This window comes from Pseudopipra pipra, chromosome 9 (genome assembly GCF_036250125.1).
Source record: "Pseudopipra pipra isolate bDixPip1 chromosome 9, bDixPip1.hap1, whole genome shotgun sequence".
Lineage (NCBI taxonomy): Eukaryota > Metazoa > Chordata > Aves > Passeriformes > Pipridae > Pseudopipra > Pseudopipra pipra.
The window spans coordinates 3,856,869-3,880,016 of NC_087557.1; the positions used below are offsets into that span (position 1 = coordinate 3,856,869).

At 53.7% G+C, this 23,148-nt stretch overlaps 1 protein-coding gene across 2 annotated transcripts; it reads right to left on the bottom strand.

The window, feature by feature from the left end:
* Nucleotides 1-929: 929 nt before the first annotated feature.
* On the bottom strand, nt 930-23,145 carry SEC16B (SEC16 homolog B, endoplasmic reticulum export factor). 2 transcript variants are annotated; one of them, XM_064664154.1, is made up of 26 exons: nt 23,012-23,145; nt 21,399-21,733; nt 20,065-20,171; nt 19,428-19,533; nt 19,197-19,311; nt 17,937-18,066; nt 16,850-17,007; nt 16,207-16,268; nt 14,380-14,515; nt 13,595-13,825; nt 12,832-12,929; nt 11,801-11,882; nt 11,569-11,686; nt 11,159-11,270; nt 10,866-10,971; nt 10,060-10,200; nt 7,077-7,190; nt 6,335-6,407; nt 3,937-4,188; nt 3,408-3,478; nt 2,954-3,079; nt 2,680-2,787; nt 1,779-1,860; nt 1,579-1,676; nt 1,390-1,467; nt 930-1,048 (listed from the first exon to the last, which is right to left on the bottom strand). In XM_064664154.1, the coding sequence occupies exons 2-26, from the start codon at nt 21,665-21,667 to the stop codon at nt 980-982; spliced, it is 3,042 nt and encodes a 1,013-aa protein (XP_064520224.1). In that variant the 5' UTR covers nt 21,668-21,733; nt 23,012-23,145; the 3' UTR covers nt 930-979. The 2 variants fall into 2 exon arrangements, with proteins under 2 accessions (XP_064520224.1, XP_064520223.1); XM_064664153.1 differs by having other exon boundaries at nt 2,954-3,082.
* Between the last annotated feature and the right edge of the window lie 3 nt (nt 23,146-23,148).

Here is a 23,148-nt window from a genome sequence, read left to right on the forward strand (position 1 = left end):
AGAAACTGATGAGGAAGAACTTCTTACCTGTGCGAGTGACCGAGCACTGGAACAGAAACCAGAGAGGGTGCCGAGTCTCCCTCTCTTGGAGATATTCCAGAACTGTCTGGACACAATCCTGTGCCATGTGCTCTGGGATGACCCTGCCTGAGCAGGGAGGTGGGACCACTGCAGTCCCTTCCAGCCTGACCTGTCCTGTGAAACACCACCACCACCCCCATTTATTGACTTGAAATCCCCAAATCTTATTTTGCAACATCCCCCACCAAATGGGTGACAGAGGCTGGGCCTGCAGCAGCCAGATACCCTTTTTTTAATCATCCTGCCCAAATTGTTGACTTTAAACCCCCAAGTCTCTCCCCACACTCATTTACATTAAATCTCTCAATCTTATTTTACAACAACCCCCCCCAAATGGATGGCAGCCCCCAGACACCTGTTTTTGTTGTTATGTGGGTCTCCAAAACCCTTCTGCATCATAGAAGAGACTCGTGCCCCCTCCCCTTGTGCCATGGATCCTCCCCTTGTGCCTTAGGAGGGTCTCCAAACCTCCTCTGATCAAGCTGAGCGCCAATAACTCCACCAAATCTGCACTCAGTGCTGCACTGCCAGGGAGACACAAATCCACCTCGTAACTTACACAGAATCTCCTCAGGGAATTTAAACTCTCACCCTTTGGCTCCCCCCTGCTCCAAAGACCCCAGGCGAACTCACTCAGTGCCAGCTGGATGATTGCAGAAGGGAGGCTTCGCAGGTGGGGTTCCCACCTGGGTCACCAAACTGTTCATCCCACCCCCCCAGCTCGTATTGATTTCAAACCCACAAACCTCCCCCTTACTTTACAAGATTCCCCCACCAAATGGTTGGCAGACACTGCTAACCTCTGCCACCACCCTCCTTCCCCCCCCCAAAATAACCACAAACACCAATTTGGTTAAAAAACTTCCTGCAATTGATACGTGCCACCCCTCCAGCCCCCTCACAGCGGGTTGGGGTAGCGGCGCTGGGAAAGCAGCCTGGGTTGGGTGGGTCTGGCAGCAGCAGCAAGCTGGGAAACAGAAAGAGAGAGGTGGTGTAAGGGTGGGTTGTACCCCAAAACGTGGATTTGCTGTCATCAGGATGCAGCCACACATGTATCCGCCCCACCACTTCCATCCTCTATCACTCTCCCATCACTGTCCTCCACCAATTTATTTTCTTATAAAACCCCTCAGACCCAGGGCTGGTGTCCCCCAAATCCCCCTGCCCACAGCAGATAGCCTGCAATCTGGCATCACCCCAAAAGCCAGAAGACACCCCCCCATCCAAACCCAGAAGCTGTCCCCCCAAAGCCAAGAACCACTCCCAGCCCCATCCAGCACCACCCACCTCTCAGGAAGATGCTCTCACCTGAGAGACCTGGGCAGGGTTGTAGAGGGGGATTGTCCCCAGTGGTGGGAGAGGCCCGGGGTAGCCTGCCTGGAAGGGCTGAAGAGAAAGAAATTTAACAGCCACCCCCCAATTTCAGAGCCTCCCCAAGCAGAGAGGTGTCCTGGACACCCCTCATCATGCACAGACACATCCCCCTCCTCTCCTCACCTGCTGTCCTGCTGACTGCCCTCCATCCCTGTCCTGTGAGCTTGTCACCTCCAAGGGCACTGGACTAAAACCAAAGGTATTTTGAACCTGTGTTCCTCCTGGGGCAAGAAACAACAACAAAAAAGCCCAAACCTTAAAGTCAAGAGAAGATTCTAAAAGGTTGTTTGGGAGAGGGGTGAGGGGACCTACACAGCATTTACCGGGATTTCTGGAGAGAGGCTGAGCCAAAGGGTTTGTCCCAGCTGTGAGAGGGGCATCGGGTGGGGATGGCGATGTCCGCTCCTGAAACCACAGCCACCCGTTTAGAGCACAAACTCCTTGTGTGGTGAGAGAACCCCTGTGCCAGGTACCACACACCACACGTTTGGGGTCCCACTCTGCACCCAGTCCTGCTGGAGAGGTGCCCCAGGAGCTGCAGGAAACCCAGCTAAGGAGTGTCTACAGGGTCAGGGCAAGCAACCCTGCCACAAAGGTAAACCACCCCACAGCTCTGAATTAGGCAGAAGGCTGGACACCAAGCTTGGGTACAGCATGAAGGGCCACCCAGGTCCATGGATCCCCCTCCGTGCCTAATTTCCTGCTAGTTTTGGAATAATATCCCAGAATTTCCTGCTCTGGGACTGTAGGTCTTCCTCAACCAGGAGGAAACTTTCAGGGGTGGTGGACCTAGCTCCAAGCCCACCCTCAGGGATGTGACACCCTGAGGACTTGGCCAGGACTGGAATAACCACACATGGCTGCTTCCCCCTTGCTGCTGTGCTTCCAATTAAAGAGTTTTTCCCATCCTTTCAGCTCCTAAAACCTGCCACTCACAGCTGTGTTCCGCTCCAGTGCAGAACAAGCAATCCCCGTGGAGTTTGCCAAGGGCTCAGAGGACCTCCCACATTAAAGAGGCTTTATAAATTTACAATTATTATTAGTCAAGGATTCACTTCCAGGCTGAAGGGGCTCCCAGTCAAGCTCTGTCCCCACACAGAAAGGGACACAGCCACAAAGAGCTGGGCAGTGGCACAGCCTCTGGATGAGTACAGCAGCAGCAGGTGATGGGGAGATGTGTCACATGGGGTGTCACCAGGGCCAGGACAGCATTTTGTCCCCTACCTGCGGTTCCGACATGGGGGTGTCTGAGTCTGTTTCGGATGAGGCTTTGGGAGAAGTTTCCTTTGTGGGTTTCGACCGAAACCAGCCAAACCACCTGAATCCAGAGCTCTGGGAAATGGAGGTTGTCACAAAGGAAAAGAGAGGAAAGGGATGAGGTGGTGAGAATGCCCTGGGGCCCCCCCAGACACCTGCTGGGAATGGGCACCACTTTGCCAGGGGCTGGGCTGGCAAAGGGACATGCAAGCTCAGAGCTCAAGGCTCACATCGTGCTCACCTTGTCCTCATCCGGCTTCTCCGCCTCCTCCTGGGCAGTGTCCTCGCTCTCCGAGGAAGGCCGGCTGTCATCCAAGGAGACAGTGGAGGTCTCCGAGGCAGTCCGAGTCCTTGTCTGTAACTCCTCCTGCTGTCACAGATTGAAGCTGCCACGTGCTGTCCCCGGAGGGGCCGCACGGGGCATGGTCAGGGTGCCCCCGGGAATCCTCCATGCCAGGATCAGTGGAGAGCATCCCTAGGGAACCCTGCATCCCTTACACAGCAGGTGTAAGCAGGAGCACACACAGCAGGGCACAGCCAGGCACTCCAGTGGTGGGAAGCTGTGCCCCATGGGGACCACTGACACCATGATGGGGGGATTCTGTGCAAGTTCAGTGTGTGGAAGGATAAGCCAGCAAGTCCCAGATTCCCCCAGGACCCCCAGTGGGATGGTGTCCCTGGCCCCTCTGACTCACCTGCTCTGCTGGGAAGGCTGGCTGCATGCTCCTGGGGCACAGCAGGTCATCCCAGGGCTCTCCACCTCCTCCTGCAGAGCAGAAGGGAGGACAGAGTCAGGGTTTGACCCAAGGAGCTCTTATGTATCCATCACATGTATTTCCAGTGCTTCTATCATCCCATCCCAGAGCACAGTCGCCCTTGTGGTGGCCAAGATGTCCCCCCAAGAGATGCAAAAGGCCATTCTGGTCCCTGTCCCTGCCAGCACCAGGGAGGTGAAGGCTGAACTGGTGCATCTTAAAGGCAATTTCTAAGGAAGAAATTCTTCCCTGTGAGGGTGATGAGGCACTGGCACAGAGAAGCTGTGGCTGCCCCATCCCTGGAAGTGTTCAAGGCCAGGTTGGATGGGGCATGGAGCAACCTGGTCTAGTGGAAGGTGTCCCTGCCCATGGCAGGGGGCTGGAACAAGATGAGCTTTAGGTGCCTCCCAACACAAACATTCAGGGATTCTGTGATTTTTTTTCGGGGAAACAAGGTAGCAGCACTCACCTGCTGGTGGCACTGGCTGCGGAGGGGGCTCAGCAAAACCCCCTCCTGGAGGGGTGTCTGTTCCTGGGGAGGATGGGGGGGGCTGCAGCTCTTGGCCAGCACTGAGCAGCGGTGATTCTGCAGCCTGAGCAGGGGCTGAGGACCAGGGGGACACATCCTCCTGGGAGCTGGGTCCCTGGGGTGGCACAGATTGGGACCACGGGTCATACTGGTAGCCTTCACTCCGGGGAAGCTCACTGACAGGCTCTCCATCTGCAAAAAAAAAAAAACAACAAAAAAAACCCAACAAAACCACACCTCAGGAGCTTACAATTTTTATAATGTTTATAATTCCATCAGACTTCTGGACAGAATTATCCCCTTCTCCCTTACACATCAGCAGGAGCTGGGGGAAGGAGGAAAGACCCCAGGGATCAAGCAAGGGAGGAGGTAGGACACAGCACAGCAGCAGGAACCTTTCAGAGGCCTCAAGGAAGGTGGGCTGGGAAAGACAGGGGGGGAAAAAACCTCCTGGGAACGTGCCTGAGGTTGCAAAGGAGCTCAGAAGGGGAATGATATGGAAGCAAAGAGCCCACAAGCAGCATATGCTCCAGAATTTCAAAGGAGCCTGGGGCCTTGAGCCTTTTCCTTCATTCCTGCTGCACATTCTGAGCAGGAAAGAGAATTCACCAGGAAGTTTTATTCCTGCTCCACAGCAGCGCCCATGGATGAGTTTCTTGCTTTAAGCAGATTTATTCAGGGCTGGGTTTTTATTTGAAAGGCTGGTTGAGCAAGTGGGGTTTGTTTTATTTAACACACACACTGGTCCCCGGTGGGAGCCCTGTTTATTCCAGCTCAGCAGCCTCCTGCCAGAAACACACTGGGCCCTGGAAAACTTCTCTCCCATTGCCATGAAACATGGCAGGCAGGACCCAGATCCCATAGGGAAAGACTATGGCACCTCTTGGATGCAGTGCTACCAAACCCTCTTCTTTGCTGCCAGCATTGCCTCCAGCTTGCTCAGGGTTGGCTTCAGTGAGCTGCTCCCACATGGCCTGGAGATGCTCAAGATCCACAGGGAGGAGGATGGATGCTCAATTTGATGCTGCCTGGCAAGCTCAGCTGGAAAAAGTCAGGGAGGACAGCCCAGGCTATAAGGATGGAGGAGGAGGTTGTTGTGACCATGTGGATATCCCTCTCTGGCACCTCATTCAGGCTTTGTCTTTCCAAGATGGATGGATTCAGCCCCAAGCCAGCTTTCTCTGCATGCAGAGTCCCTCAGGTGGTGACTCTGGGCACCCTTCACAATGAACAAAGGGGCCAAGCATTGGCAAAGTGAGCTCAGAGACCACATGGAGCAGACTTGACTGCTTGGAGAAGCCAAGCCAACGGGATCATCACACCTGGGACTTCCTTCCAGGGAAGGAAGATCATAGCCTCAGCCCTGATAGCAGCAGAAGGCAAACAGGATTGATGATCCTTTTTACTGCCTGGGAAAGCTCTCTGAAAAGGAATTTGGCAGCAGCAGGGGAAGCTGATAGGAAGCAACATCTTGAAGGAATTAGTTGTGTTTCATCCTGTCTGCACCAGCCTCTGTTCTCCACCCTTCAGTGCCAGCATCCCCAGCAGAGAGCTAGATCCAAGCAGCAGCAAGGAGCAGGGGGCTGTGCAGAGGTTCCCAGCTGATGGACGTGGATGTGAAGCAATGCTGATGGGTCACCAGCCCCTAGCTTCTCCTCAGTGGGACATCCCAATGGATGCACTGTCCAGCTGGGAAAGGAAAGCTCTCCAGCTCTTCCCTTGACACCAGGGAAGGGTTGTGTCCCTCATCCTGGTGTCTCTTGGCCCTCTGTGTGGGCTGATGCTGGAGGGGACTCTTGGGGTCACCAAGATGCAAAGCAAAGGGGTCAAAGAGGCAGCAGGGAAGGGGAAATGCTGGGGCTTCACCAACAGGCATCCTGCAGCTCTGCACACAGCAGGATGAGCTCCTTGCCGAATCCTTCATTCTGTAAGTGTGAAATCCCTTTAGTTCAGCTCCAGTTTGCACCCTCACAGGACTGCCTGGGAATGGGGCCATCTCCCCCGAGGCTCAGCCAGGAGGCACATCCCTCATCCAGCACCCACCCCCAGCTCCTCTTCTCCTCCCACAGCACCCACAGGGACCCCTGAAGCTGTGGTAATTAGGCCCAAATTACTCAGATTTTGTGTGAGGACATGAGTATCAACCCCTCACTTTGCAGCCCATGCCTGAGGGATGCATCCAGGCAAGAGCAACCTTTGAGCTCTGGGGGGATGCAAGGAGCAGCTGCTGGAAAAAACTCCAGGGAGTGGGGAGCTGCTTCCCAGCCCGTGACAGGACAATTCCACATATGGAAAAGCCTGCTGTGCTGACCACAACCTGCTGCTTCATTTTCTTTACCTGCTGTCGGAGGAACAGCACAGGAGAGCTCTGGCTGAGCAGGGACCACCTCTGGAGGAAGGTTATCTTCCACCTGCAAGGAGTCAGAGGGAAAACATGACAAAACAGAAAGAGAAAAGGATGTCACAGAGCAAAAACTAAGGAAACCACAAGGCCAATGTAAAGGAAAGCATGGTGCTTGTGGGTCTGGGCCTCACAGCCTGCACCAGACTGCAGGTGAGACCCACACCAGCACAGAGACAGCTCTGTCCTAGCAAGTGAGGGTGGGCTGCAGCACCACTGGGAGCAGCCAGGAGAAATGAGATGGGGAAGGCCACAAAACCAAAAGCAGGCATGAAACCTGAACAAAAAGCATTCATCCAAGGACCAGGTATAGCCGAAGGATCCAGGAGTACACCCGTGAGGTGACACCCCACCAGTGTCCTCTGCAATATCCTCCCTGCAAGGGGAGATTATCACCCACCCATGCACTAGCCCCTGCCTGCCCCCCTTGAGCCAAAAGAAAGAGTGTTTTCTCTCCTGTGAAGCTCTGCATCCCTCGGGCACTGGTCACACTGAAGCTGCAGGTCCTACAGCAGAGACCACATCTCGGGGCTCGCAAGCCGAGAGAGAGGACACCGGGGAAAAAACAACCTTTGAGCATCCCTCCTCATCCCCTCAGACTGAGGACAGAGGAGGAGGATGCTCCTGCAGACAAAACAACACAGACCAGCTGTCCCACTCCATCCTCACTCCTCCTCACCTCCCGCTCCCGGCAGCAGGCTCGGAGCTGCTCCAGCCAGTCGGGCTCCAGTGTCTGGTCCTGCTCCGGCATCTCCAGGAGCAGAGGGTCAGAGAGCTTCAGCCTCTCAGCCAGCTGGGGGGCCAGGAGGACAACAGAGATCATCACACATGTCAGATCCACAGGGATCAACTGCACATGGCTGGGCACACCGGTCAGGGGAAAATAGCATCACTTCACAATATGGGGGTAAAAGTAACACTAGCCTCTTGTGCAGGACTTTTTCCCTCGCCCACACTGCCACAGAGGTGCTGGCTCATGCTGTGCCCTGCAGGGAGTCTCAGCAGGTCCACAGAGATGCCAAAATACCTGTGGCCAAAATGCTCCTCACATCAAACAGGCAGGTAACTATCATCATCTTTCTCCCACCTAACAGCCAGCCTGGGGCACTGCCAGGTTTGCAGGACACCCCACCAGGAGCCCTGGAAAGAGCCCAGCTTCCAGGGCTGTGCATCAGCCCCTCACCTACCCCACAAGGATGGACAGGAGCTGGTGGTTGTCTGATCTGTGCTTACAAATCTCTGAGAAGATTTCACAGCCTCTCAGGCCTGTCCCCTGATGCTTAACATCCTTAGAGCTAAAGAGTTTTTTCTTAATATCTAAGTGAAATCTTCCCTGCTACAAATTAAGCCTCTCTATCCCTGCTCCCGTGGAAGCTGCGGGGACAGACAGGCAGCATCCCCAAAGAGCAGCCTCCTGCGTGCCAGAGGGCTGTTATCTCGTCCCCCGTGCCCCTTCCCCCCCCCAGCATATCTTGCCTAGAAGAAATAACCCCGAGGCCTTCTTCAGAGGTCATTTCCTCCTTAATCTCTTATCACCCCAACTCTCCTCTACTGCGCTTGCTCCAGTTTGGCCCTGTCTCCCAATCAGGACATAGTGCCCCAGCCAAGACCCCTGAGACCCCAGCAGAGGGGGATTATCACCTCCTTGTCTCAGACATGCAGTTTTTGCTCTTAAAACCCTGAATAGCACTGTAACATTGGCTTTTTTTTTTCCTTTTGTATCAACATCCTGTTATGCTGCTGCTCAGTATTTTTTCCATGCTCCACTGTCTCCCCCAGGTCCCTCTCTGCAGTATTGCTGCTGTGTGTTTAATTCCTCCTGCAAAAGAGGAGTCCTGCTGCCCTGGCTGCAGCCCTCTCAGTGACATGGGGCTCCAGCTACCATCAATGGAGCAAGAGGTTCTTTTGGAGCAACCCAGAAGTCCAGGGTGAGATGAAGGGCTCCCTGCAGAGCTAAATCCCAGCCTGAAGGAATTGCTTAGACAAGAGTCCAGTTTTAAGACAGCTGGATGATGGGAGATGACACTCAAAGCACTGCTCTTCATCCACATCTTTACTGAATTTTCTCTTGCTGGCATCAACCCACCTCTTGGAGGTTTATCAAGTTATCCCCCAGCTCCTTCACGCTCATTTATCTTTGACACTTTGCTATGAGGTTGCTGTATCAAGGGCCACCAAAAGCCATCCAGAGGTGACTTTGCAACTCAAAGTCACACAGGTCTTTGCAGCTCCACAGCACACAGGTCTCAGCTAAACCTTCCACACTATTCTCCATCAGACATTTCTTTCTATTCCTGAACTTTTTAAAAACAAACTCCAAACGAGCACAAAACACACTTCCCAACTCTGATGTTACAGCAAGACACGACCTGCACAGCCAGAGCCCAGCCTGGGACAGGGCCTGGCCATGGAGAGCAGAGTAACCCAGCACCCAGACAGGAGTTTGAACTCCCTACAGACCCACTGTCCCACCTCTTTACAAACACACCTATGTTCATCCTAAATCAATTGCAGGAAAAAGGAAATTATAAGCATGATTACTCCTAAACGGGAGGAATGTTTAATCCGAAAGCTAATGTGCACTTTGATCCAATATTAATGAACCAGCACCTGGTTGTATATAGTCCCTAGCTTCAAAAGAGGGGAAGTCTTAATCAAACACTAATGTGTATCATAATTTGTAACACAGCCTAAAACATCAAAGACAAGAGCGTCTACGAATGCACCAGTTTTTCAGATGAAAGTGTTTTCTCCCAGGAGAAGCATTATCCCCAGCAGAACAGCAGATCTGAGAGGCTGTTACACAGTAAATAGGCTTCAATGATTGGGGGAGGAGGGGGGCTGTGCCAGCCAAGTTTTGGGTGATTTCAGCAGCACCTGCTTCAGATGGGCATCCTTGCTGCCCCTCACCTCAGGGGCACCACAGCTTGTGCCCCTTTCATGGAACCGCAGAATGGTTTGGGGTTGAAAAGGACCTTGAAGATCATCTCATTCCAACCCCCTGCCATGGGCAGGGACACCTTCCACTAGCCCAGGTTGCTCCAAGGCCCGTCCAACCTGGTCTCAAAGGATGGAGGAAGGCTTAAGCAGCCCTGGCACTGCCCTGGTGATGTGCACAGAGAGGACAGACCTGGTCTCCCTACAGCTCCCAACCTTCCCAGGGAACCTGGGATGATTTGCTTCACCCCTCCCTGCCCCAGCACCCTGCTCATGAAGCAGAGGACTGTGCTTGGTGCTGCAAGCTGGGACATGCTTCTACTCACTGTCACCCCAAAAATGCCCACAGGAGGTAACCAGAGTCATGGGTGATGTACTGGAGGGGAAATGTGAAGCATTCACACTTCAGCTTCTAAAGTCTGTGCCGTTTAGAAGTTCAGAAAGCCCCTCCAGAACTAAAAGCATCCTTTATTTCCAAATAACTCTGCCCCTACTTGGCAGTCAACAAAATTCCCTTGCTTTCTACCCTAAATCCGTGGGGATTAGAGACCCCAAAGAGGTGTTGGCTTTGCTGTACTCCACCCACACCAGGCAGCAAACCCTGGGGGGCTGCTCAGAGCTGCCAAGCACTGCCAGCCACAGGAGAAACCGAGGATGCTTCCCACCACACCAGCTCCTGAGTGGGTATCACACCCTGCTGAGGATGGAGGATGTCCCAGACTCACCTTCATCACCTGCTGGGCCAGGACAGGGTGGGTGGCTGGGTCCTGGTGCAGGAGCACCGTGGAGATCTGCTCACAGTACTGCAGGGCCTGGGCTGGCAGCCCGTGGTCGGCCAGGCGGGAGGCATAGAGCAGCTTGTACACCTGGGGAGAGGGAAGCACAGCAGCCATAGGGGAGCAGGGAGAGGGATGTGCCTGGGGGTGCCCTCTGCCATGGCACATCATCCCAGTGTGACTTGGAGCACCCAGATCATGGGTCTCGTGACCTGCAACTCAGGGGCACTTCCAGCCGTTCCCATGGGGGCATCCATCCCCACCCCCTGAACCAGGCAGGTGGTGGGGAGAGCACAGCAGCTCCATGGAATCACAGAATGGTTGGGAGAGATATTAAAGATCATCGCTTTCCAGCCTCCCTGCCATGGAGGCAGAGACACCTTCCACTAGACCAGATTGCTCCAAGCCCTATCCAACTTGGCCTGGAACACTCCTGTGGATGTATCCACCCAATCCATGCAGTGCCTGAGGTAGCAACAGCCAGGTGCTGGTTTGCCACGGGACAAGCCCATCCACCACCCAGAGAGCAGGAAGGCAACCAGACCTGAGCAAGCACTGATCACACACACTGTGCACCCCAAAATCTGCCCTGGGTGACCCCCCCTCTGTGCCAAAGCAGCCTCCCCATCACTTCCAAAGCCCAGCAAGGGAACAAGCCCCAGGAGCAGCCTGAATTCTTGGCTTTATGAGGATGGGTTCATGTTTTGGGGCAGGTCTGAGCTGCTGCACAAAATGTACTTGAGCGTCTCTGCTACCTGGAAGGGGAGCAGGAAGGATTCAGGCTGTCGTAGCTGCTGGCAGTACTCCAAGATTTCCATCCTCTGGATGGCCTCTGTGCTGGCAAACCGGGCAAACACCTGGCTGCAGGGAAGAGTAGGGTCAGCAAGCAAGAGCAGAGGTCCCTGCCCAAAAAGCCCAACACAGCTTACATTCGCAGCAGCAAAACCCCAAACAGGGATTGTTTTGGCATAGGAGTGAGATCCCAGGGGTGGGCAGAAGGTGGGACAGGTGCCCCTGGCAGGAGCATCAGCCCCCCGGGCTTGCTCACCGGTGGCTGCTGCCCAGCAGGGCCATGCGGGCTGCCTTGTGCCCGAAGTAGCCAAAAGGGATGTCTGCCATCAGGTAGCAGAAATGAGCTGCTTCAACTGCTCCCTTGCTGGCTGGATGGGAGTGAAAAAGTAAACATTTAGTCCTGAGACATCACCACATAGCCAGTGTTGTGCTGGAGGCCCCCAAGCTCACACAAAAGCCCAAACCCAGCAGCCCTGCCTTCCTTCTCTGTCCATGCAGACCCTGACCCCTCCCTTCTCCATGTTTTTTGTCCGTTTTCCCTGACTGCTGATTTCTGTACCTAGGTTTCAGTTCAGTGGTAGAACTAGGGGAGCCTGAGCAGCTCCAACTCTGATACTGTAGGTGCCCACTCCCCCATGACAGCTGCTCCCAATGGTCTCAGCTCACCCAAAGTGTCTCCCATGGTGACGATGGCTCGGTGGTTCAGCTCCATGTCTCCAACCTTGTTGGACAACATCACAGCCAGGTGGGGCCTCCAGTCCCCCCACGTGGCATCGCCGCAGCACTGGAGGGAGACAGAGGAGAGCAAAGGTGAGCAGAGATTGTCACCACAAGGTGGGTGTCACAGGCAGGTGACAGCACAGGGGAACGTGCCAGGGGCAGCCTCCTGCTCACAGACCAGCGCTGCCTGAGGGATCCTTCCTGACATGAGCTGGAAGAGGGTCTGCAGGGGGTCATTGGTGGCCAGTGTGCTGGTGAACCTGCAAGGAGACAGTAGAGATAGGGACCCCAAACCTTCATTCACCTCCAAGGGCATGTCCCAAATGCTCCACAAAAGTGACGTCCGGAGGGGCTTTCCAGCAAATCACAAAATAGTTTGGATTGGAAGGGACCTTAAAGATCATCGCATTCCAACCCCCTGCCATGGGCAGGGACACCTTCCACTATCCCAGGTTGCTCCAAGCCCTGTCCAACCTGGCTTTGGATGCTTCCAGGGATGGGGCAGCCACAGTTTCTCTGGGTAACCTGTGCCAGGGCCTCACCACACTCACAGGGGAAAATTTCTTCCCAATATCCAATCTAAATCTACATTCCTTCAGCTTAAGGCGTTCCCCCTTGTCCTATCACTCCATGGCCTTGTAAAAAGGAGGCAGAGAGGATCATCAGCCCACAGGGATGACGATCTGCATTACCTCCAGAGCAGGCAGGTCTCCAGGACAACAAGGGATAAAACCTCCTTAAAAGGATTTGGGTTCCACAAGACAGAAAATTTCTGCTTAACTCTCCCTGAAGGGATCAGCCCAATCCAGACTAAGTACATTAATTCTGCCAGAAAATGTTCATACGAGTGGGATGAACAGCTGGGACCAGGCTGGATCACAGGGAAGATGGCTCAGCTCCCCCTGCCCCGTGGCTGCCTTTGCTAGTGCAGAGGTGAAGCCAAAGACTCAGAATAAATCAACACCACACATCCAGGGAATGGCTTTCCTCCTGCTTTCCAGCCCTCACTTGGTTTCTCCTGTCCATCAGGAAGACTGAAGGACTCAGGCCTATCTGGATGAATACTCTCTCCCCTCTTTGCCTCCTCTAAAAAGCTCCACCTGAAATCAATGCCCTTTTTGCAGTGCTCTGGGGCTGAGGGCACTGAAGGGACAGCAGGCTTGGCAAAGCCATGGAGCATCACACCCTGCTTTGGCTTCTCCCACTTACCCGGTGAGCACCCAGCTGTAGGTCCGAGGGTCCATCTTGCTGGAGAGGAAGAGGGCATGGCCCCACAGCTGGTTTCTCATGGCCCAGACCAGAGCATCCTGCAGGTCAAGGGGGAGGAGAAAAAGGGTTTGCATTAACTCTGCTTCCCTGCCCTCCTCCATTGCCAGGGAACCCTCTGCTCCCCCAGCTCAGAGAAGAGCCCATAACTGCTCTGGCTGTAATTAGTACCCTTCAAAAATCTCTTCCAGAGAGATCCCTTTATCTTTCTACCTTGAACAATTACAAGAACTTGGACATTCATGTCAATATTGTCGCTTGGGGATTTGCAGGACTCCTGATTTTCCAGCGATCTGTGCTGCCTGCTACCTCTCAATGCCACCACTGTGGGATCCCAGCCTGGGCACTCAAATTTCTCTGCATCCAACCCTCCTGTCTTCTCCTTCTGCCTTAGGTATCCCTGGACATCATAGCTGCAGATGAGGTTGAAACTAGAGGATCTTTAAGGTCCCTTCCAACCCAAACCATTCTAGGATTCTATGAAACTAAAGGTGCAGTGCTGGTAAAAGCCTCTGCATCGCATCTTCACTTGGGTCCCCCATCCCAGTTCCTAATGGTGGGAAATCACTGCCAAAAGCCCTGTTATACAAACACAATTTGAAGGGTCGATCCCACAACCACCTCTTGGCCACCCTTCCCTTTAAAAACCACCTAAAGAGGACAAACCCTCAAGCTCCATCTGTCCTGGGTCCCACTCACCACTTACTTTCTTCCTGCCATAGTAGAGGAGCTTGGTGAACTTCTCCACTATCTGTGCCTGTGTCTCCACCACGGGAGGGACCTCCCCAGTGATGAGGTCCAGCGTCCCCGCCTGCCGTGACGCCCACTCGTCGTCCATCAGCCCCACCAGGTTGGCTGCAGGCTCCTGCCTCTTGTACTTCTCCTCACGCCTGCAGTCCTGCATCAGCAGCTCAGCCGTGTCCGAGCCCACCATGGACTGGGAAAGGGAAGGAATGAAGCACTTGGAGGCTGCCCCACAAGCAAAGGTTGATGGCCCTTCCAGTCCAACACCCTCACAACACCTGCATCCTCATCCCAGCGCATCGCCCCAGTCAGATCAGCCTTGGCCACCAGCACACAGGTTTGGAGAGAGAACGATTCAGCACAACTAGGAACACCTTCACTGCACTCTCTCTGGAGATCTTACCCACCTGCTTCCAGCAAGCAACCACAGATTAAGATGGGGTGGATTTCCATAGATTAAGGGAACAACCCCCTTTTACATGCAAGCGCTGGCTGCTCAGCAAAGGTGGCACCAATCCCTTTCATTGGGTTGTTGATGGTTCCCAAGGATCAAAAGCAGTCACAGAGAAGAATTTGCTCCAAATATCCAGGCAGCATCAAACTGATGGATAGTGCTATGGAAACGGGATTCTCTTAAGGTACATGCCCCCCTTAAAAATAGCTACTGGATCAAGAGGCACCTAAGGGATATACAACTTGTCTCATTTCTCAGATCAAAAAAGTCATCCCCTTCCATGGGATACCTACCCCATTCTGCCTGCAGAGGAGGACCAGGAGTTTCCAGAGAAGAGCTGAATCTCTGCCCCTCTGTGTTGAGGGGTCACAGCCCACGGCGATCTTCTGCTGGCAAAATGTCATCACATCCACCTTGTGCAGATCTTCCCTACAGCACCAGAGAAAGGCATCAAAGAAACCCAAGCCAAAGCAGTCTAGGACATCATTCAGGCTTAAAGAGTCCCCAGGTTCACTGATGAGAATGCCAAAGGTTCCAAGCAAGAGCTGGAGAAGATCCCCTGTGCCAATGACCACATAGCAGATTTAAGCTCAAAACCACCCAAATTTTCTCATTATTACGACTCTGCAGGTTTCTGTGTTTCAGGGATGCAAAGTGCATTTCAAGCCCTCTCTCTGCCCTCCTGGTAATATTTTCCTCCATCCATCTGCAAAGAACTCAGTTTTGCTTTGCTGGGCTGCCATTACATCCATGGATGTCCAAGGCTGCAGGAGCAGGCACAATCTGTTACTTAACTGGCAGAGTGGAGGGTCACACTTGTGACCACAGAAACCCTTTGGGACTGAAACACGAGCAGAAACCTTTAAGCTGGTTGCGAGTCAGGCAAAATTGCTGTTGTACAATAAAATTGCCAGAGAGTTGGAAAGAAAGCATGGATGAGACAGGGGAGAGAGACTGGGGATGGAGATGTTGATCCTGATTCAACCAAACCAACATATTATATGGAGATTCCCAACTTACCCTTTGGCACGAGTGGTAATCCAGAATCATAGAATGGTTTGGGTTACAAGTGACCTTAAAGATCATCCCATTCCAGCCCCTGCCATGGGCAGGGACACCTTGATCTAGACCAGGTTGCTTCAAGCCTCATCCAGCCTGGCCTTGGACACTTCCAGGGATGGGGCAGCCACAGCTTCTCCGGGCAACCTGTGCCAGGGCCTCCTCACCCTCTCGGGAAGCCTTTCTTCCCAATATCTAACCTAAACCTACTCTCAGTTTGAAGCCATTCCCCCTTATCCTATCACTACAGTTCCCAATGAAGATTCCCTCTCTGTCTTCCCTGTAGGTCCCCCTTCAGAGACTGAGAGGTTGATGTGAGGCCTCCACGCAACCTTGTCTTCTCCAGGCTGAACAGCCTCAATTTTCTCATCCTGTCTCCATAGGGGATGTGCTCCAGTTTCTTTATCAACTTCATAGGCCTTCCCTGGACTTTCCAATGTCCTTCTTGCGCTGGAGAAACCAGAACTATACTCAGTATTCCAAGTGGGGTCTCCTGAGAGCACAGTGCAGGGGGACCTCCAGGTCCTCTACCCAGCTTCTGTGTATATGCAGCTCTTTTGCTCAGTAAACAGTTTTTCCTTTTCTCTCCCTGCTTGGATCATGAGTGGCCAGAAACACACTGTTGTAACCAGTACAACACAGACACAACTTGATGCAACACACCAGGGCCCACACTGGATGAAGGCACATTCTGTGCTCAACAGTCTCAGGGGACAAAAACCTTAGGAAAAGCTTAACCACAGGTTGACCCAGGACTTTAGACTTACAAAGAGATGCAAAAAAAATCATTTTTCTGGGACATCAGTACAAAATAAGGTCAGACATACAAACCACACAGAACACACAACCCATGAATATTCAAAAAAGACCCCAAAACATCTCCCTTTATCCAAATCAACCCACACTGCATCAAAGGGGCTGGGATCCCACCCTGAACTTAGATGTGGCCTTTGCAGATAACTCAAAACCACAGGGACCCTGGAGCCTGCCTTGAGCTCATGTCTCCTCCGAAAGGAGACAGCCAGGAGGACGCAGCTCCTGGACCTGCGGGTGCAGCATACCTGGCCAGGGGCCCTGGGAAGGCTTGCAGCTCCTCCAGCTCTTTCGTGCCATGAAGGAGTGCCTGAAAAACAGAAGCAAATTCAGCAGCTGGACTCCGATGGGCAATCTGAAAGCCAGTGCCTTGGCCAAGGGCTCCGTGGTGCCAGTGAACCCACTGTCTGTGCTGCCTTAAGGGAACCCCCAAGCACAAACCCTGAACCATCACACGGACCCAGGGCTAAGGTCCAGGAAAGAAATGCCTGCTGAGATGGCGTCTGCCTCCTTTGGGAGGAAAAGTAGGAGACTGAAATGCTGTGGTAGACTCTGGGGATGGATACAGCCTCTGTATTTGGAGCACCTCAGGAGGGTGAGTGGAGTTGTCCCTCAGAGTTACAGAGCACATCTGTCCCCCTCCATCAGAAGGGGTCGCTGCAAGCAGGTGCCAAGAGTTACAGAGGTGAAGGCTGAAAGCAACACCCAGGCAGAGCCTGGCATGATGCAGACTCAAAAATCCATGTGAGATGGAGAGAAGATGGGAGCAGGGGACAGGAAGGCTGCTAAGGAGTCTATTTGGGTGATGAACGGTGTTTGCAGCCCTCAGGGCAGGAGGAGCCACTCCAGTGAGGGGACCAGGGGAGTCTGGGGGTCCAGGCTGTGTCATACCTCCAGGCTGTGCAGCTCAACGTGGGCCAGTTGCCCCTCTGCAGGGTGGTGGGGACGTGGCAGCACCAGGTGTCCTCCAGCTCCGAAGCACAGCGACGTGTGCGGCCGAGAGAACTTGAGGGGAATGGCCGGGGTCGGGGTGGGCACCAAGGGACCCCCTGCAATGACACACAGGCCACTGTGAGTCCCCTCATACCAACCTGTAAGGACTTATAGAGCACAGCTGCCTGTCTCAAGCACTGTCAAGGCCACAGAAAGAACTTGCCATAGGATAAGCCACCCCAGCGGGAACTTAAGACAAGCACAGGAGGGAGGAATCTGCAACGAGAAGGTGCTAATTCCAGGCTTGGCAAGGTGAGATCTGGTTAGCACAGCCTGGTTAATGCATCCAGACAAAAATTCCACTGTGGCAAGCTGTGGGAAAGGAAGCAACTGCTCAGACACATCACCTCAAGTTATGGGAACAGCATCTGCAACCACCTCATGGATACCCAGAACTTGGACTGTATAAAGTTGGTATCCCCAGAAGAACAACTCCAGGACTCCCTCCACTAAAAAGCCCAGGGTGAAGAAGGACCAACAGGATGCTGCTGGATCCACAGGTGGTGACTGTCTTCTGCCTGGTATCTCGTATCTCCTCCTCTCCAGGCCCTTTCCTATTTCCTTCTCTCTCTTTACCTCACATTTACTGTTAAATAAAATCCATACTATTGACTTCAGCATATGGTCTACTTTGCACCTTAATTCAAGCAGAAGTGTCTCTCAATCAGATCAAAACATGACTCCACCCCACATCCACTATGGAGGACATGACCAGCTCCCACCTTGTCCCACAACTTCAGTAGCTCTCCCTTGACCCCCCTATGACAGAACTGTCCCTAAAAGCAGCAGGTGTGCACAATAGGTCCTGCACCTACCCAAGCAGAGCCCCCAGACCACGCTCCCACCCCACAGCCCCACAGTCACACCTTGTGCCTGCAAAACCTCCTCCAGGAACAGACCAAAGCTGTGAGACAGCCAGTCTCCTACCCCCAGCCATTTATTCCTTTGCTCCCTCCTTGTCAGATCGCCCCCCCACACAGCTCACCTGTTTGTTCCACGTTCCAGCTCCCTGGAAGCACAGGGTCATACTGGTCGGCACCGTCACGGATGTACTGGCTGAGCTCATGGCTGCTGGAGCTGAGCCCTGACTCGTGGTACTGCAGGAGCAGGCTGGGCTGCAAGGAAGGGAGAACACAAACCTGGCTGAGGAACAAGGGACACCTCTGCTTTCCTGCTCCCAGGGCAGTGGGACAGCTCTGCTGCTCCAGGAAAGTGCCCGACAGGAGCAGCAAAGCTGATTCCCAGCTCATCTCCTGCAGCATTTTGGGTTTATCCTGGCACATAACCTTTGCACAGGTTTTGAAAAATAATTTACATCAGGCGCTGGTCTAGTCTGACAGCTTTCCTGGCTCTAAGATGAGCTCCTCAACACAGCCAAGGAGATGGGGCTTGGGAACCCGAAAAAGCATCACCCAGGACTAAAATCACCACAGCAGCTTTGATTTGATATTTTCATTTGATGTTTTAATTTTTTCTTGGCAAAACAGCAATCAGGACACAAACGTGATGGAGCAGGACTGGTTTGATGGAGCTGACACTGACACACAGCTGCCAGCTACCCAGGGAGGACTGAATCACGGAATCATAGAATTTTTTAGGTTGGAAAAGACCCCTAAGATCATTGAGTTCAACCATTAACCTAGCCATTTTCACCACTACCCCAAGTGCCACACCTACAAGCCTTTTAAATCCCTCCAGGGATGGTGACTCCACCACCTCCCTGGGCAGCCTGTGCCAGGGCTTGACAAGCCTTTTGGTGATGACTTTTTTCCTAATATCCAACCTAAACCTCTCCTGGCACAACTTGAGGCTGTTTCCCCTTGTCCTGTCACTTGTTACTCAGAAGCAGAGACCGACCCCCAGCTGTCTACAGCCTCCTTTCAGGAAGTTGTAGAGTGTGAGAAGGTCCCCCCTGAGCCTCCTTTTCTCCAGGCTGAGCCCCCCTCAGCTCATGCTACAGCCCCTTCCCCAGCTCTGTTGCAGAAAAGCATCCCACCAAGCCTGGATTTCTGTCCTGGCTCTGGGAGAGAGCAGTGCACAGCCCCTCACTTGGGGAACAACAGCCCGGGAGATGGAGTTCATAAACACTAATAACCCACTATAATAATCCCCAGGGACTGTTTGACACTGAGTGCAACATAGCAAAGTGTCCCTTTTCTCCTCAGCTGGAGTGAGGATTGCTCCCTGAATCTCTGGGAAATTCCCCAAGCCTCTTGTCCTCCACCCCTGCCCATACTGAGGTTACCTCTTGGGGTTGGCCACCAGCCTCCCCTGAATTGCTGCCGAGGGTTTCTCCCCCTGCCCCTTCCCTCCTGGCAGCCGAGGTGTAGTTCTCCTCGTGGGAACCATAGGTCTGCATCCTGCAGGTGGGAGCAAAGGGAGACACCCTGAAGGTCCGAAATTTTGGAACCAGCCACAAACCCGCTGATTTTGCGGCCAATGGTTGCCCCAGGTTGCCCAGAGCGCCCACCCTTACCTGTCCTGCCCCGGGGGGCCCGTGGCCAGGTTGGGGTGGTAGCCCCTGTAGTAGTGCTGGCCCTGGTAACTGGTGCTCTTGCCATAAGGCTCTCCCTGTCTTGGGTCTAGAGAGGGAATCAAGATTTAGCACCACCCCTCCAGAGCAACAATGAAGAGCAAAAGAAAAGCCACGAGTCTGGCAATCTGCCATGCACACTCCATTTGCTTCCAAATTATCCTGACATATTGGAGGTATAACACCCTCCTGGACATGTCTGTCGACACAGCACTGATGTCCTCTTCCCTTTCCTCCCTTCCCTTCTGTTCAGCCCCAAAACTCCAGGAACAACAGAAAAGAGGCCCTGGCCACCATGATCACACAGCACCATCAAGCTCAGCCTGGAACCAGGAATGACACAGGATTTTAGCTGTGGAAATGAAGATCAAACATGCCTTGGGTGGACCTAGGTCCTGCTCAGGTTTCCTAAATGCAAACTGGCAGCCAGTGCTGCACAGGTAGAACACCACCCAGGAGTGTGAGCAGGAAAAAGCCCTGCACATGTGCAAGCCCTGGGAGGAGAGCCCACCCCAGAGAAAGCATCACTTCTTCTGCAAGCAAGTGCCTCCATCCTGAGATCCAAAGGATAAGCCCATACCTCTGTCACCCTGCCAGGCCACCGGCTGCCTCTGGTGGCTTTGGTAGGGATAGTCATCCCTGTAGCTGGCTGCTGGATACTGCCAGTGGGGGTCTTCATAGCCTTGCCTGAAAAACAACACAACATAATCTGAGGAGGGAAGGGCACCACTGGGGGTTCTGGACCACATCTGGGGTTAAACCTGTGCAAAGAATGGGACCTTTGGAGGCAGGAATGGGGATGGAAATAAAGCCAGGCCCCCTGCCCAGGGGCAGGGCCAGACACTGATCCAGCATCGCACCTGGAAGGAGCAGTAGGAGGTCTGGATACCTTCCCATCCCCACCTGTGAGAAAGCTGTGCCCTGAAGCCTCAGGTGATGCCCAGTTTCAGAGAATCACAGAATGGTGTGGAGTGGAAGGGACCTTTAACAGTCATCTCATTCCAACCCCCCACCCAGCCTGGCCTTGAGATATTCCAGGGATGGGGCAGCCACAGCTTCTCTGGGCAACCTGTGCCAGGGCCTCCTCACCCTCACAGGGAAGAATTTCTTCCCAATATCCCATCTAACCCTGCCCTTTGGTAGCGTTAATCCATTCCCCCTTGTCCTGTCACTCTATGCCCCTGTTGCAAGTCCCTCTCCAGCTCTCTTGTAGCCCCTTTAGGCACTGGAAGGGGCACTGAGGCCTTGCTGGAACCTTCCCTTGTCTTTTCTGCCAAGCTCTGGAGCTGCTGTGCCCACAGCTCCCAGCCCAAGCCACCCACCTGGCACTCAGGTTGCTTAACCCTTCCCAGTTTACACAGGGATTTGGTCAGCCCTGTGCAACACCCCCTTCCCAGCCTGAGCGTCGTTCAGCCTCAAAACCCCACGTGCCCACTCCATAACTCACCAAGGGCCATAACTCAGGAAAATCAACCCAAATTTGCTGGAGCATTGAAGCTCTTTCTCAGCACCAAGAGCATCCTCCAGCCCACATTTTATCCATCCACCCTCTGCTGTTTCAGCAGCTGAGCTTGCAGGCTGCCTCTTGCTCCTATATTAGCCTCTGCATTTTTATTGTTCACCTTGCACTTAAGAAAAAAGGACTGCATTTAATCAAATCCGCGGGAAAAATGCACCTCGGGACCGAGACGGAGCGTGTGAAACGGCAACCACAGAAGCCACAGCTGGAAGAAGAAATCAGAGCTACAACTGCCTTAAATACACAAGTCAGGGGTTGCTTCAATAGCCAAACATCACCCGCTGACACGCTGTTTCCCTGAGCAGCCACAAGGGCAGGACCCGCGGGCGGTGACACGGCCGATCCCTGTTTTAGGAAGGTTTTCGAGGAGAGGGGTCGGCGGGAGCAGCTCTCACCTGGAGTACGGCGGGCTGGGGTAGGTGCTGCCGTAGTGCTCGGCCCCCGAGGCCCGTCTGCGGGTGTCCCTGCGGGGGGGGTGTCCCTCTTCCCGGGGGTATCCCGGGACGTGGCTCCCGTCCCAGGAGCCGGGGCGAGGGGGATGCCCTGCGCGGAGGAGCTGCCGCCGGAGCGGGGAGGGGGGGCCGTGGTGCCCCTCTGCCCAAGCCCCCCAGGCTGGAGGCCTCTCCCGGGGCTGGGGGGGCCAGGCAGGGGACCGGGGGTCCATCACAAGCTTGCCAGCAAGATCCTCTCCGGTTTTGGGGAGCTATAAGTCCCAAACGACTTTGGCGGCCTGCAAGGGAAAAGCCACAGTGTGTTTGATCAACAGCTTTTCACTTCCCTCCAAGTCCCCAATGGCAGCTACTCTCTGCTTTTGGGAGCGTGCTGGAAAACCAGCATCCTTTCCAAGATGCCCAGAGGCAAGGAAAAGCCATCTCCACATCTGCCTTAACTTCAAGGTCCCTATAAAACACCAGCATTAAATGGGCCATTTTTGGAAGCATTCTTGAACCCTAGAATGGTTTGGGTTGGAAAAGACCTGAGAGATTATTTCATCCCACCCCCTGCCATGGGCAGGGACACCTTCCACTATCCCAGGTTGCTCCAAGCCCCCTCCAACTTGGCCTGGGACACTTCCAGCGATGGGGCAGCCACAGCTTCTCTGGGCAACCTGTGCCAGGACCTCACCACCCTCACAGGGAAAAATTTCCTCCTAAAACCTAATCTAAATCTCTTCTCTTTTAGTTTAAAACCATTGCCCCTTGTCATATTGCTACAGGCCCTGCTATAAAGTTTGTCCCCATCTTGCTTATAAAGCCCCATTAGATAGGTGGCATCCAGGCAGGATCCTCCTGCATTCCCAGCTGCAAAGCACCACTGGTCACAGGCCTCCCAGACAGGTGAGAAATCACCCTCACCTCTGTGACACAGCAGTGAAACCCCATTTTATACGTGGTAGGGAAGGGATATCGTCAAAGCTCTGAGCAGGACAAGGAGTTATGTGCAAAGAAATGAGTAAGGACAGAGACAGGGAGCAGTGGAGCTATGCTCTTGTGAGCTATGGGATGGGGTAGCAACAGGGATTTCTCCTCCTGCCTTTCAGGTCCAGAAAGAATTCCAAGTAGACACCAGAATTAATTATTAATTATAACAGTTCCATGCAGAAGAGGAGATTCTAAGGAGAACCCAGGTCAGCACACGAGTGAAGCTCCAGCTGCAGGGGGGGGAGTGTCACCCTCGAGCCCCCTCATCTCCTCTTGCAGCATTGGTACTCAAACTGCCCCCATCACCACAAGCCTCCCCAAACACTGGCAGATGGTCACACACTGTCTGAACCCCTCCTCACCCCTCTCACTCAAATTCTAAGGCACTTTGTGGTAATTTCAGGACTGCAAGACACACAGGTCTGAACAGAGGTGGCTCAGGCTGTGCCCTTCTAGGTGAAATCCAGGTAAATCCTTGCCCTAAATAGTCCCCAGGCATAAACACCATTTCAGTCCCACCGAGGGGCCCCCCAGTTTTCAGCCAGAGGTTCCCACCACCATCCACCCCCCACAGCAGCCACACACACCTGCTTAGAGGCCGCTGGGGCTCTTCTTCCACTCCCTGTTGCCACTTCCAAAGTCCAATGCCACATGGGCCAGGGGCAAAGGGCAGCCCCTGCTCCTGCGCCCCAGAGCGGCTGCTCACTTGGCTCCTGGGGGATCT